This window comes from Lygodium microphyllum, chromosome 27 (genome assembly GCF_053477565.2).
Source record: "Lygodium microphyllum isolate KBCC chromosome 27, Lygodium_microphyllum_v1.1.10, whole genome shotgun sequence".
NCBI lineage: Eukaryota > Viridiplantae > Streptophyta > Polypodiopsida > Schizaeales > Lygodiaceae > Lygodium > Lygodium microphyllum.
Window position 1 is genome coordinate 81,921,803 of NC_141161.1, and position 17,020 is coordinate 81,938,822.

At 37.1% G+C, this 17,020-nt stretch overlaps 1 protein-coding gene across 1 annotated transcript; it reads left to right on the forward strand.

The window, feature by feature from the left end:
• Nucleotides 1-1,333: 1,333 nt before the first annotated feature.
• Nucleotides 1,334-3,073, forward strand: LOC148012529 (uncharacterized). The gene is made up of 2 exons (XM_087668988.1): nucleotides 1,334-2,419; nucleotides 2,527-3,073. The coding sequence occupies exon 1, from the start codon at nucleotides 1,450-1,452 to the stop codon at nucleotides 1,993-1,995; it is 546 nt and encodes a 181-aa protein (XP_087525114.1). The 5' UTR covers nucleotides 1,334-1,449; the 3' UTR covers nucleotides 1,996-2,419; nucleotides 2,527-3,073.
• The last annotated feature ends 13,947 nt before the right edge of the window (nucleotides 3,074-17,020 follow it).

A 17,020-nucleotide genomic window follows, 5' to 3' on the forward strand; every position in this document is an offset into this window, starting at 1 on the left:
TGTCACTTCCCCGAGACTTCTCATGGCCTTTATAATATTTTTAACAAAAATATTACATAGTCCCAAAAAGTCCTCACTCATTCCTTTATAACTAACCCTTTCTCTCCTCACTCCTCACTCCCCCTTTCCCCCCTTCCCCCTCTCATGTAAAGGTTTTGACATTTGCCCTTCCAAGTATCCCAACCCCTCCTTATATTGACACTACAACCTGATATTTATGTGTAGGGCTTCAAAGCTACAGCTTGATACGCGGTGTATAGGGCATTAAAGTTTTTTAATTAGAAATAATTAGAGCAAACCTTTGGGGTCTCGCAATTTTGGTTTCTTTGTACTTGCACTACCCATTACTCTTGTGAATGTTTGCAGAGAAGTATTAAAACATTTGTAGCACACAAAAACACACACACACACACACACAGGTTTGCCACATGAAGTATACCTTAGAATGTGAAGTGCCCTAATTATTACTAAAACCAATGCAAAGCATGGCCATGCTCCTAATTCTTCACACATGGAAGGGGAAGTGAAAGAATAAGAGTAAACAATTGGAAAAATAAATAAATGGTAGAAAAAATAGATGAGAGATCAATTAAGTATTAATAAATGTGTATCATGCATTCACATATACACATTATATAACACATATGATATAATAAAAGTATGCATTATACATATGACTTCTTCTAATAGCTTTTGTGTGATTTAGAGTGCGAGTCATAAAACTGATTTAGTACATGAGCCACAAAACTAAATTATAATGATTATGTGAGAATCCTCTTACCACATGAAGTGTGTCTTGAGATAGAAAGCGCCCCAGACCACATTGGTACGAAGCATTGAGAGAACACCGATGTGAAGTGAAAGGAGAATCTAGGCATAGAGTGCTTAGTTTGTATACATGCACATTTGCTTTTGAAAAGAGAAGTAAGTTCATCTAACTCACCACCATAGCTGAGTCTCTTATTTATAACTCTTTAATATTGAGGGTTGTGGCAAGTTGTGCATAAGAGACTCGATATTGAAGCATTGTATTTTGGTTTTATGGCTTATATATGAACCCTCTTGCCACATGAAGCATGTATTAGGATGCAAATTGCCTTAATTGTCAATAACAATGGTGCTCTAGTGCTGTGCTTTGCATGGCCTAAACGTGAACCACTGGCCTAAGATTGATGCGAAGCACTAGGAGAATGTGGGCATGGAGTGCCTAGTGAAATACTGAGCATCCCATTAAGTTTAGGCCTTGAGGGAAATGCTGTAACGCAGTCAGTCTTGTTTAAAGGCCAACAAGATACACACCTAGCCGCACTCGCGGTTGTGTCGAGCAGGCGTGTGACCTAACACTAAGAAGGATAAATTGCAAGATCGTTACCCCTCCCTCGCTCTCTCCTCTCAAATCGCTGTGTGGCGCGTGCTTACTCATCATCATCGAGGGAGGTTTCTCCATCCATGAGCCGGGAGTCGCCTCGTAGTAGCAATCTTCCGGAATTTCCATACTCGCTCATCACAGCCTCACGTAAATCGCGGCCGACGCCAACAAGCGATTCCTTATCATTCTCTCCTCGCCTCCCTCTCCCTGTTCCCATCTCTGAATCCTCTCCACAACGACGACGAGGTCAACAAACACAAGGGCTCCCATCAACGCAAGAAGAGAAAGGAGAAGAAGAAGAAGGGCTGGAAGAGGAGCAGCAGCAGCAGCAACAAGAGGTAGGCGAAGCTCCATCTGAAGAAGGGGACCCTACGCAGAAGCCTCGGCCTTGTAGACGACGACATCTCTGTCAGCTTCGCACCTGCATAAGAAAGATGGGCAATCATCTCGCATCAGCTTTGGGGTGCTGCCTCCCTGATAGCAGCCTCAGTCTGTGTAAAGATGGGTCATCTTCGGATGGATCCCCTGCCCTTAGGACATGGTGCCATACTTCAGAGTACCCTCCTGAGCTCATCCGTTCCGTGATAGAGAATAACGTCCTGTTTGGGCATTTCTCCATTGAATGAATCAACCTGAAATGTGCCGTAAGGATAGACATTGACATCAACTTAATGTCTATATCTAACTGGGAGACTTGGTGAGTAGGTCTATGGCTACCGACATGGGATCTAGGTATGTTTTTGACTCCAACCGGATTACTGATGAACCAGGATTTGGATTCAGTTTTGCCAAACAATCTACCGCACACCTCTAGCAAGTTGTATCACTAGGTATGTGGAGCTTTGCTACCAACCTAATCAAGCAGGGATAAGATAGATGCCACATGACAATGGACAGGATTAGAAGACAATATGGAAATGCAATGGATGTGCTGGATGTGGAGGTCATTCTGAGATGGCCAAAATGGCTCGATGGCATATTGGCAAGAATAGAAGAAATAGAACATGAGATTTTTCTCATTTGAGTTGCTACAACATGTGTTGTGCACAGGTAATGATGTCATAATCCTTTGAAAACCTCGTGCTTGTTCTTGCAAGGAAGCAAGTTATTTCACTCAGCATTTACCAAATTTATGATAGGGCTGTAAATTGCTGTAGAAATTGTGACGTGATCTTGGACGCTCCCCATTTTTATCTGGAATGCCTTAAATTGATTTTTAAGGCTGTTGATTGAAAGTGAAGAGCTAATGAGCCTGCAGGCTTTGCACTGCTGCAGTACTATTTCTTTTCCAGGGTACTGGGCCACAACTGATGAATAATATGTTCTAACAACATGATGTGGATCTCGAGGAAGAGTTGTGTACTGCAGTGACTTATCCGGATTAAATCAGATGCATTCATGTCACTGATGATGTGATTATCGAGGCTAAGGCCTGTCACTTGTATGTTGCCTTCATTTGTTATTGTCAAGTTATCATGTGAACACCAAGTGCAAAAAGTACTTGTGTAATGGATTGTAACTCTTTCATGAAATTTATGGACTTTTTCGTAGACACTTTTCTTGTGCGAAAATGTATCCGATAAACGACTATTAAAGGTCTATGGTCTATGCTCCACCCTCAAGTTGACCTCGTGATGTTTGATCTTTACAAGCATGGAAGACTCAAACGAATTGCAGAAACTTTCGTAGCTATATGTGGTGAATTGCAGAAACCAATTATCTGGAACTCCGTGTAGACGTCTGGCAATTATCCTTTACCATGGATGGTAGTCATGCTGAAACATTAGCAAAAGTATGTTGCATGTCATGAAGCTTGCCTGTTGTTTAAAGGGATTCTATCCTGCCATGTTGAGAGAGTGTATCTAAACTGGATGGTGCAATGCGTATTGTTTGGTGGTGTAATGCATATATTTACAGCGCTAGTGATGTCTACTGCTAGTGATAGGTATGGTGAATCTCCATGGAATTAACTAATGCAAGCTAATCTTTGACAACATAGCATTTCGTAAGGTTTCAAACTTCAAACTAGAAGTCAATCGACTTAAAAGCTGACATTTATGATCAGCATTATTAAGAGACTTAGCTTTATAGCGATGATTCCTAGTCATGGAGGTGCTGCCCTATTCAAAAGGTAAGAATTCATGTGTTTCCCTTTCGACTCAGCCGTCCATACTATTAGCGATTACTACACTTGGGCTTGCCGTGCAGTATGTGTTTTCTAGTTTCTCCTCATTTTGGTAGGGTCAAACATGTCTAAGCAGTAAAAGATTCAATCTTACCAAAAGCACGAATTAGCGCGAGCATGAGTTAGAGATCAAAGTATGCAACCGCAAAATAACTCATGCTTGAGTACCTACTTTACATTGCTCTATTCATATAACAATGTGTTTGGTGTTTATGCTACTATTGATATCAGAGATTTATGGACTTTATGTGCATGTTCTTTCATCTCTATGTGGAAGAGGAGCCAGTAATTTCAGCTCAGCATGTGATTGTTATTGGGGTTTTTACTAGTTGTAAGTTGTCAGTTGTAAGGTTGTGCCATACATCATCATTGTTTGGTTTTTGGTGATTGTGAAGATTAAAATTATGGGACCCCCAACAAGTGGGCGAATCTAATATTAATGGGGAGCAAGAGTTTAGAAAAAGGAGAAAATAGTTGCTAAGTAGTAAGAACCCTTGTTTTTGGCTGCTTTGGGGTGAATTTCTAATTAGAATATTCCAGTTTTTGTAAATATGGCATATCTTTTAACTTTTTAAGAATTAGCCCAAACACCGCAAATATGGCATATCTTTTAACTTTTTAAGAATTAGCCCAAACACCTAGAAGACTGCAAAAAATAGCCATTGGGCCAAAATTTGCCCATAAGTTTTTACCCTAGTGATTGTGAAGTAAGATTGAAGAGAAAATTAGTATTTGTATGGTTTTACAAGGGCTTGGACATTTGTAGGCATGTCAAGGGTTTGTAACTTAATGATTGTTTCATAACATTACATTTCAAGGTAATGCCATTTGTTTGACATTGTTTTGTTATAGCAATAATTTTTTTTGGGATGTGCCTTTCAAGCAGTTGATGCTTAAAATATTAGAAAATGTAACATTTTTGTTATGGAATTGTGGATTTTGTTGGGATTGAATCTATATTGATTAAAAGAAATCTTTATCTTTTCATGTAAAGATGTATATCTATATTGAATGGTGTTTACAAGACCCAAAATGTTTAAGAGTAGTCTTAAGGCATAGGTATTGGTGATGGTAGAGAGCCCTATAGTTTCTTTAAGAAATTGCTATATTAGACCTTAAGGGTACATATCTTTATAAAAAACCATGCACATGTGCATACACACGTGCATGCTGCCCACACACACATATTAATGTTGAAGTATTAAATCAATCAAAATGTTTCAAGGAAAGCAAACTATGGATCACAGATAAACTTACATAAGCACAACTCAAAGCATGAACAAGCAAAATTGCTAAGATAAAAGTAGCTACAAAAGATGGGCAATTTATCGAGGTAGCAAAGTCATGATAGAGAGTTCAAAAATTTCAAGCCCCAAGTTACTTTTGGGGCAAATTAACAATTCGTTGAGGTGCCAAAGTCATCATAGAAGTGCTAATTTACTTTTGGGTCATGATGTATTAACTTTGATAGCTTGAGTAGTAGTTTTTTTTATTTTGGTGCTATTAGTGCCTTGCCATGGGTTTCTTTTTGTGTCATGGCTCCCCGAAGTCATGTAACTAAAAACTTTGATTTGTGTATTTGTCTTATACACCTTTAAGGCATTTAAAAGGATATTAATACAACCTCTCTCTCTCTCTCTCATAGATGTTTTGGCTTAACAAAATTAGTTGAAATTAGATCAATGTATGGTAAGCTAAAGAATTAAGAATCATGAATAAAAAAGAATGAACGTAAACCTAAGAGTAATTAAGCTTAATGTAAAAACTAAGTGAACATAAGAATATGAATAAAATAACCTTAAGGTAAAAATTAAGTGAACTAAATGTAAGAATTAAGAATTACATGTACTAATTAAAGGCAAATAATGAAATCTAGTAAATAAATTAAAAGAATAAGAAACCTAATGTAGTAAAGAAAATGAGTAAAGATAAGATGCCTAATATTTGATGATGTAACATTCTATTTCAAACTTTCAAATCAAGTAGGCTTCTTCCTTGTCTTCATTTTGATTTCGTCTATAGGAGCAATCAAGCTTTGATTAAGGGTAAGTTTATCTTATTTTGGTTGACAATAACAATGGAGGATTGTCCTTTTATTAGCCTACCATGAGTTGATGACGTGGATACATTTTTTGAAATATGTGGATAAGAAAACATTAACGGACATGACCACAAATTTTTGAATCATATATTAATTAAAATGAAAGTCAATGTTCACCTAGATATTGCCTTGTTTACACATATATAGAGGTCAAGTGAAGACAACCATCATCATATGAAAGGGCAATATTGACTTGCATTCCATGAATTAGTATAATGTACATCTTCTAGTCCCAATAATTATTATGGCTACTTAATGGTGCGTTCATTCCAACAAAGAGTTGTATGTGGATCTCTTGTGTAACATAGCATAAGCATATATATTTGCAAGTGTATCTAACAAGTAGTCAATGAGTAGATATAATAGAGCATAAATTTAAGAGCATGAAGTTGATGATTGGACTAGAGTGTTGGCTTTATGGTTTTAGGAATGTACACACAAATCTTGGAGAAGAAGGAGCTTGGAACACAAAGTATGTTGAGAAGTATCAATATGGAAGTTTTACAAGACTAAGTTTACCCGAGAGTGAATTGACATATGTATATAGCTCGAGGGAGGAATCCTCTTAACGCGCTTGAAAAAATGCACTAGCAGTCCTAAGTTTGTTTGCACATGTTACTACCAAATAAGGTAACAAATTGCCCTCCAAAGTGATGTGGTGAATAACAATTGGCATTCATGTATAAGAAAGTGCCAAGCCAAGTGGACTATGATAAATCCACATGAGGAGTAAATCCAAAGCTTTTAGAAAAGCTTTGAACTTCTCACAAGATAAAGACTTAGTGAAAAGATTTGCAAGGGTAGCTTGTATTGTCACATAGGCTAAGTTGATCTATAGTGCAAACAGTGTTTTCGTGATACTCAATATGAGAGAAATACTTAAATGATAATGTAGCTTAGCATGCTTAGTGCATAGAACTCTAGGTTTTGTACAATTGCTAATGCGCTCTGACTATGATTGAAGATGTTGATGGAAGATGACAATTCAACATCCAAATTTGTAAGGCCATAGTAGGATGCTTCTTGCTTAACCATGATATACATGAGTTGCCAAGTAAAAAGAAAAACCCACTTATGGATACATGAGTGCTATAACAACTAGCTCAGTCAAAATATAGAAAAGCAGGAAGTCTAGCAGGAGCAATCCCCTTTGAAATTAAACCAACCTAAGGTACTAAGTGTCACTCAAAGACTGAAAGATACGCTTCACTATTTACCAATACTTGGTGCTTGGGCTATGCATAAACATGGTCATCTATAAGACCATAAACTATATGTTAGGTCTCCTAATGCATATATAAAGCATGCATTTAACAACATGTTGATAGATAGATATACTAAAGTAATGATCAACTTCAAACCAAGAGTAGTAATAGGCTTACAGTTCTCAAGACCAAATATTTGCAACAATGTGTCAACCCACTTTTTCTAGCACATAAAGTGATCCCTCTATATATTGCTTAAATTGAATTTCCAAATAGTAGTCAATGTGTGTCTCATTAGGAGCAGTGAACAATATATCATTAATAGAAACCACGATGGTTAGTGATACATCACTCTAATGCTTGACGTATAGGGTGCTCTTAGTTGGACTATCTTTAAAATCACGTGTAGTCAAGTATGCATGTATTTTCTTATACTAACCCCAAGGTGCTTGCCTTAGACCATACAAATGATTTCTTCAATCTACATGCTTTTCTTTTCTTCCCTTTCTAAACAAAACCATGAGACTAAAATATATATAATTCCTCATGTATAAAATTTAGTGTTAGTGTCCAACTAATGGACATTCCAACCATTATAAGCTGCTAATGCACAAATGCTATGAATTGTTGTCATACATCATTGGGAACAAAGGTCTCATCAAAGTCAGTGTCCTACTAAGCATAACCTTTTGCCACTAGTCTAGCCTTAAAGAGCGATCAACACTGCTATCTAGCTAACATTTCAACTTGTAGATCCACTTAGTACCAATGGCCTTTTTGCTAAAGGTGGCAAGTATAACACAAGAACCAAGTTCCAGAACCGTACTAATATTTCATAGTAGCCATCCAATGCTTTGAAATTTTTGGTTCTCCAAAAGAAACAGTTTCATGCTTATCACACTATGTGTCACCTAATGTCTATACTAGCTATCTTAACATAGTCCTTGACTTCTCAATCTTTGCTCTCTCATCAACAAGTGCATCTTCTACATCTACATCAAAAATAGGTTTTCTTGGGACTCATCAGAGACTTGCATAGACTAAAAAACTCTCTCACCTAATACAACATTTGACTACCCACCATTGAGAAGGACCAAAAACATAGAAGTGAGCAACGAATGTCTTTTTGCTATGCCAAGCCTCGTATAGAGTGGCAAATTGCAATGCTTTGGTGGTATACTTGCTTAGCACATAAGCTGCACACATAACAACCTCAAGCCAAAAAATATGTGGCAAAGTTGCTTGACTTTTGATCATACATTCTTTAGATTAGTGAGAAATCATGGAATTGATTTTGAGGTATGCTCCTATAGCCCATGATGATTTTTGTGGAATCGAAAAAGGGCGAAGGGTAGTGATCCTTCATAATCTACTTGTTTAGCTCCTTGAAATCCATACACAAGTGGACTTGGTTTCTCTTCTTCTTCCTTATCGACGAGCACCATTCAGTATGTTTAATGGCAAAAAAGAGACTTGCCTTCCTTAGATGCATCAATTCCTCAAAAGAGGCTTCCTCAGCCTGAAAGGCATTCTTCCAACCTTTTGCCTTACTGGCTTACTGCCTTCTTTCAATAGGATCATATACATGGAAATAGGAGTGGGGATCCCCTTCAATTCATCGTAGCTCCTTGCAAATACATCCCTGAACTCTTGTAGAAGTGACACATAGTTTGCATGCTCATCATAAAATAATATAGTGCCAAGTTTGATTGGAGGGGGATCATTAAGAGTCCCAAGATCTAGCTCTACTACATTAGCATAACGTATTCAATCTTTTGGCCCTATTGGCTCATTCAAATACACTTGATAGACCTCCTTCGTTATGAAACCCTCATCAAAGTCATTGGAGCTTGATGTTCCCATGGCAGAGGTGTCTGCAAGTGCCTATCATTCTATAGTAGGAGGTAAAGCCCTTTCATTCAATGGGCCCTTAGGGTAAGCATCCAAAATTGTTCTCTTCGGCCCACACCCAAAGATCAACTGACCAACTTGGATATCCACCAAACAATCAGAGTGTAAGATCCATGGCCACCCAAGAAATAACTAATAGCTTGGCCTCCTAGTAAATCAGATAACACAGAAGTCAAGAACACACTCAATATGTGCTCCTTTCGGCCATCTCAAATTGTCATTAGCCATTTTTAGGATTGTTGTGCCATCCTTTTGGATAGGCAAACCAAGTCTATCCAATAAGTCTATACTCATCACTTTCATGGATGAGCTCAACTACCACTACAATTTCTATCAAAAGGCCATCTATATATATGTGCATCCTAGGGTAATATTTCTCCACATGCTCCCACCATTCATTGCCCACTTGATTAACACCGACAGGTTCTACTACATAACCCATTCACAGGATTTTCTTGAAATACTTGTGAGTCTTTGGTGACAACCGTATTAGTAGTAAATTAACATTTGGTTTAACTTCACATAGGGCATGTATTAGGTCAAACTCACAAGATTTTGTAATAACCTTCTTCTCTTGCCACACCATCCTTTCTTTTGGCTTTTTGATAGCCTTAACAACCTCCTTCAACTTTTGATTTACACCTGCTCTTAACCACCAACTCCTCGAAGATACCTTCAAGTTTAAGAGAACCTGCATGAGTGTTGGTATTTGCAATCCTCTTATCAACCACACTAGGCTTAGGGTTAGCTTTGCTTATACTTGGGTCATCATTTTGAACCTCTTTCATTTAGTGACCACTCTTACATTATTGGAGCTTGCATTCTCATCATTGGAAGTGCCTCTACCAAACTAACTCCACTGGGCATTTCCTTTAGGGTGGCTTTTTTCCTTTGCAAGATTTACTTAGGGCCCTCCCTCGAGTATTTGCATCATTTGCATGATGATTCATTGGCCCAGGTTGTTGATTGCTTTGCTGGAGTAAACTAATTCTACTCCAACATGTATTGGCCATATGTCTTGACTTTCGATATATATCATACTTCACATGAAGACAATTCTACACGAGGTGTTGACCACCACACCACTTATAGCTAAATCTTGATAGACCTGCATCATCAAGCTTTTTAGTGCCCATCAAATTTTACTAACGTTTCAAGAAATTAACATCCATTGCTATTGGTTGATATTGTCTTAATGTAATGTTTCATCATTTCCTTGACTCCCTCTACAATATTTGATGTAGAAAATTAGTAACTAGTGGCATCAACAGCCATCCCCACACTAGGTTTTACAATCTATAAAGGGGCTAGTGGCCACACATGCCCTTAGTTTACAGCGGGGGCCTACCCAGTGCTCATAGACATCATAGGTCTTGGTTGGGTAACGTTTGGCCATACAAGAGCAAGTAATTGGGGAAACCCTTGATTTAGAGCTCCTTGATTTTATACCATTATACTGCTGGGTAATGCAAGAAATGAATTGTAACTCGTTAGCACAACATTTGGCATCAATCTAGTGACTGAGAATGCTTGCCCTCTTGCAACATAGGTAGCTTGAATTCTTGACTCGAACCTTTCTATTGCTACTATAGTTGCATCTAAGTCATTTATTGTCATGTTTCTCAATTGTAGTTGGATTATAAAATTCAACCCTCTCAGGAAGAATTGCAATTGAGCGGTAGGGGAGGTAATTGGATAGTGTTCCCCAAACAACAAAAAACTTTGCATAGCTTTTAAGCATATGCTTTTACGCTCTCATTGAATTCTTGCTGAGTCTCGTTTAGGACATGCAACCAATATTGACTCCCCTTTTCAAGAAAAATTCCTATAAAACACAGTGTGGAACGCTTGCATAGTGGCAATCAAATTTGCCACAAGTTGATAGTACCAATAGCTTGCATTTCCCTTCAAAGTCATACTAAAGAACATCAAATGACATGCTTCCATATTTACTTGATAGTTAAACATAAGTATTTGGAAGTCTTTGATATGTAATTTTTCATCTTTGTTTGGACTTTCACTAAAAATAGAAAGCACGTATCCTAAAGTAGGTAGAGCCATCGTGTAGCTAAAATTTGAGTTGCTTAAGGGGATATTAAGGATGGTTGTGCCATCACTCCAAATATAGGAATAGACTTAGTAAAGACAACTACAATGCTACTAATGGTACCACTAGATGGTGGAATCGATCCACCACTTTGGATAGTCCTCAAAGGTATAGACTGCCCATGTTTAGGTGTTAAGGGTAAACTACCACCTTTGCATGTACTGTGTCTACTCTTACTATGAGGGATTATAAGTCCCCCTAACTTTAGGGGATACAGGACTAGTACAGTCCAAGGAGTATTTGCAAAAACTTTATGTGTGTTTTCTTAGCAATTCCTCACGTTGCTCTTGTTGGATTTAAGAGATCTCTAGCGTGTGCTCATGGCTTGCCTTAATAATTTTTTCTTTGCTGTTGTTGAACGAAGTCATATACACAATAATCAAATTTTAGGCCCTCTTTGGGAATCATAAAGGATTCTTGGCAAATGCACCACTTATTGGGACCTAAAATGGGATTGACAATGGCTCTCACAGACTCAAGCTCACTGACGGATCTCACAAATCCAATCCCCATAGCCATGCAACCATCAACGACTAGCAATAGACTTGGAACTCTTCTCTAAACCTTGATATACTACATTGTAGTCCAATCTCCTAACTTTCTACCCCAAACTCCAAGCAAGAGTGCCCAAACAAAAGGTTTCTAGTACACCACAAAAGTGTTAGAAAGGCACCTACTCAGCTAATTGTCGTGGCCTCTAGATACGAGCGACCTACTTGGTTAGGAATTTGACCCATCGATCCTTATATTTTAGCACAAATGTAACACTTACTCTCCACTCATCCTCACCAAAAATCCCTTTGAACCCTCAATACTAATTGCCTTAGATCTCCTCACCCACTTAGTCAATATAGGAACCAATTGCTATGCAATGGTATATCCATAAAAATGCTTTAATACATAGTGTTTATAAGTGTACACAAGCATTTCTAATGTAAGAAAATAATAACTAGGTGCAACAAATAAACCTTTATATCATTTCATGACTTTCAACTACATGTTGCATCGATATTGTACACATCCCAAAACCACCAAGTGTTCCTCACTCATACTACTTTTGGGTACATATTTCACACATAATCTCCCTAGATATGATATGCAAATATGAAAATAAAATTCTCAATATTCTTCATCATAATTTAACATGTTCTTTCATTTAGATCACTACACATGGTATTGGAGCCAACCCCATACTACCAATATGCATGTTTCGTGCTTGAAAACTTTAATTTTCCACATTTTAAAAAGAAAAATATAATATTTTTTTAAATTTAATAAATAATAATATTTTTAATTTATTTGAATTATTTTTTTGCTATTTATTTTTAACTTTTATTAAATTTTAAATATTTTAACAATAGAAAATTAGAAAAAAATCAAAAAAATCATTATTAGGTGCTAATGATCATCTTCATATCTTTACTTGTATACCTTTAAAATAAATTTCAATTATATTTATTTGCTATAAAATTAAGCCACTTGACGGTCTACACACCGTGATATGAATAAGATGGAGAGAGTGGTTCCCAAGGCCACTAATGCTTACCATAACTTCTAATGTGCTTGAGGAGCCCTCCCCAAAGACTAGCAACATACCACAAACCATTTTGTACACATAACTATGATCTTTTCCTCTCTTTCATCCATACCTCTTCTCTCATAAGAATAGCCATTATGTAAGAGGAAATGGAGAGGAGAGAGAAAGACTAGAAAGTCAACATTTCCATTTCATCAAATCAGGCCGCAAAATTTACATGAGTGCATAGAGGACGGCAAGGGGGACTTCATTTCATCCATCACATGTAAGAGATGATGAAGAATTTGCATGCAGGAATTAAAAGACCCGTCAAAACATGGTGTTCTCTTTTTTGTTGTTTTTCTCCTCCTCCACAAGAGTCTTGCATGAAAAAATTGCATAACTCAGTGCTACTACAGCTTTTAGCCCAAGTCCCATTAGAACCAATCCACACTTCTTCAAATTTTGGGCCAATTTTTGATCTCCTAGGTTGCCCAGATTGTATTCCTCCACAAATTAACATCTCTGGCCTCAAATTCTGCCCCAAATATGTATAATTAATATCCAAGTGATGGCTGGGCACTTCTTCATTATTTGTAGACTCAACTTTGCACTTTGCTATGTCTTAAACTTTAAAATACTTTGTCTCTTACATCTTGACTTCTTTGCACCATAGACCACTTTGAAGCCTAAAATTTTCATTTTTTCTCACAAACGCCTTGCAAATTTGCCTAAAATTGTATAAACTCCCAAAAAGCACGCTTTTAAATCCGCCTCTTAAAAGGTGACCAAGAGGGTGACATAATAACTGAAGAACCACATGAGTCATCTATGACCAAAGAATGTTATGATGAAGGCTATGATGAAGATGAGTATACTATAGACTTTGGGTACCCTCATGATGAACCTATGGATGGTACACATTAGCACCAATGCATACAACAACCTAGAGAAGAGTTTCATACTTCTTTGGATATTTCATTCCAACACATTGATCATGCTCTAAATTATTCACACCTTAGTATTTTTCACCCGATATGCATACTTATGATGAGGTGACCATTTTTCACTGCATTTGGTTCTCTTAAATGCATGTCTCTCAATGTGTCATTAGATAGATATCTCCTATAGGTAGGAACTCTTTCCTCTTGCACTTCCACATGCATCAACCCATAGTTGTAATTGTTGGAATAGTGCTCTACATCACCTATTGTTGGTTGAGAAGAATCATTATAATTGAAATAATGTTCATAATATTCTTTTCCATAAGAACAATATCCAAAAAATCCATCATCAGGCATTCCTACCTGAGAATAATGAGCAAGAGAACTACTGGAGAAGAATAATCAAAGTATGACTAATGACCGAAACCATTCCTATCTTCATCATGCATGTAAGATGAATATTGTTTGTGGTCTTTATTATAAGGATTTAGATCTTGAATGGTTTGAGCAATACATAATCTACCATTCCAATTATTGAATATCTCCTTCAGTTCTTCCATTTGAGGAGCCTATTTAGAATCCCTATCATACATTTTTAGAGTGTAGTATAATTGGATTGTCAATCAAAGAATAGGGAATATCTTGGTGAATATTTCTCCAAACAACATGATGAATGGCTTCAAACAAATCTTAGTGAATGGAGAAAGTGAAGATTTGATAACCACTTAATTATGAAATAAGAAGCTCACTCAATTGATATGAAATAAATTGCCTTATCAAGCCATCCATAGTGACTAGTAGATAGAAAATTAACAATATTTTTTTATATCGATGTTCATTTGAGGTGATTTCAAGCTATATAGCTTCATAATGAAGTCCTATAGCTATCTTTTTTTTCTTAAAATAATAATGATTAATTCTAGAACCAATTTCTTTGTGCTGTCCTTAGAGTTGTCCAAAACCCTATTTCAGCTTGTAGACATTTCTATAAATGCTCTTTCACCACCAAACCCTGTAGGATAATGAATAAGACTTGTAGATAACCTACATCACTTGTACTTCCTCCTCAAGGCTAAAGTATGAACCTATAAATACTTATAATAATCCTCTAATGTCTTTTCAATATCTTCTGATTGCCTTATTTACACTATTTTGGTCAATAATTCATGTATACCCTACCCAAATGGTTGTAACACCTATATTACCATGTGAAGATTGAAATGTGGCTAAATCTTCAACAATTTACTACATCTTCAATACTCCATATCATTAAATCCTAAGAAATAGTAGTGTACTCTACCCAAGCATTCCCATCTTTCTTTTGGTCCATTCCACAATTTGAGATGCTATTGACCGGCTTCGATGGCAACTCAAATATGACATAGCCATTGTATGTAATTCATAGATGATCCACCATTTGTATCTCTTTGACAGATGAGTATGTAACATGAAGAGAATTGGATAAGGGAAGGCTATCTAGTAAAACTTGCACACTCATAGAGTCAATCATTTGCTTTGTAATAGGGACATGTTTAACTTGGAGACTACAGGCACTACTTTGTCTACCATCTAGCTTGAATCCTTTGTTGCCATCTTCTGGTCTCATCAATGGCATGACCATGAAAACACCTAGTTAGCTTTTTGCTTGTTGCACCTCCACATCAATATCATCACCAAAATTAAAGTGACTCTTAAGCTCTTCCAATAACACCTCATGAAAACATGAGTCATACCTTATTGATAAGGTACTAAAACTATCATACCTAATTTGCACAGTGTTTGGCATTATTGCAAAAATGATAAATCCTATCTACATGAATTACTTGTAAAAAAGCAAGATAGATAATTAGAACTTAAATAGAGTTGAATAACAATATGAACAAAGGGAGCAAGAGAAGAGATGGTCTTTGAGTGATTGCAATAAGATGTCAGTATAAAGATAGATATTATATTCTATATGCATAATTTCAAAATAATCATGTCAATTCATTCTCATCCTTGTCCTTTTAAAATAACTTTTAGTTTTTTCATAATGATGTGATGTGGCATTAAGTATTCACACTAATGGTCACTAACTCCATGATGGTCGCTCATTCTCTCTCTCTCTCTCTCTCTCTCTCTCTCATGGTCATTACACACTCTTTCTCTTTTAGTGTTTCTCATTTAATAAAACACACACACACACACACACACACACACACACACACACACACACACACACACACACACACACACACACACACACACACACACACACACACACACACACACACACACACACACACACACACACACACACACACACACACACACACACACACACACACACACACACACACACACACACACACACACACACACACACACACACACACACACACACACACACACACACACACACACACACACACACACACACACACACACACACACACACACACACACACACACACACACACACACACACACACACACATTCTCCCTCTCTGACTAGTAGTCATTACACAAACTCTCTCTTTGATATCTCTATCTTGATATTTTTGAACCATTGCCCCCTCTCTTACTTCTTGTGGTTTTCCTCTCGCTTTCCTTGTCTTGCCTTGACAATCGATGTGTAGATTTCTATGTTCCTAACTTGCAATTTTCCCCTATCTTCCTTGCCTTAAAGTCTCACATCATTAGATAAGCAAGAAGCTTTGACCTTTTCACCACTTTTCTTGAGTCTCACGACATTATCATTTGCAATCTTTAATGTGATTTCGCAAAAAATGAGTAGCTTTAGACTCAAAGTGCTTTTAATTTGATATGCAAAGCTAGTGGTTGGTAATATCATACAATTATGCCCTTTTGGCAAGGCAAAGCTTATTCAAGTTACATTACCTCTTATGTGGGATTGGCCATTCACTTGTTGGAAGGTTTCTCATCATCAATATAGGTGTGTTTTAAAGCACACCTCTTTGTGATCTTGAACATGCATGTTCATTCAATGCTACCCAAACCTTTGCTTCTTGAAGCTCTTGGGATACACATGTTTCTTTTGTGTACTTACTCCTCTTTCAAAATTAATAATGGCTCCTTCCCAAAACCTTCTACTTCTTTTTCTTGGACTTCCTCTTCTTTGTAATTTGATTCATCATCCTCATCCTCTATAATCCTCCTATGAATTTAGCAATCTTTGTAAACTATCCCTTTTTCATTGCACATCATTTCAATTAGCCACATCTTGCCCTTTATATACAATTATAAGCTCCAATAAATCTTTCTTAGAAGCCAGTCCCATTTTCATCAAGGGTTGCTTAGACCAATCCCCTCTCAATTTTGATTATCAATGTGTCAGATTAGGCTTGTTGGATTAGCAGGCAACCTGGTTTGAACACCACATTTTTTTATTCCACGGTTCAATTTTTGCAAAATCAACTTGCACGGGGTGCACTTCATGTGGTGATATCATCAAAGCTAGAACTCTCAAAGGGATGTGGTCACATGCACAAGGCAAAGCCTTGCAAGATTTGTGCGGTTGTGTAGAAAACTGCAAACCTAGTATAGTAACATAGTAAAAGATCTATGTGCTTGGGTACATAGAATGAAAATCTATTTAAATGTACCCTATGCTATAGAGTCTTGTCTGCCCAATGATTTGTCCCTAGATAGGGAACTTACCTCTTTCATACAGCCATGTACA

What these genes read in the sequence shown, in the direction of transcription:
- LOC148012529 (XM_087668988.1), top strand. Translation starts at nt 1,450, where the DNA reads ATGAGCCGGGAGTCGCCTCGTAGTAGCAATCTTCCGGAATTTCCATAC.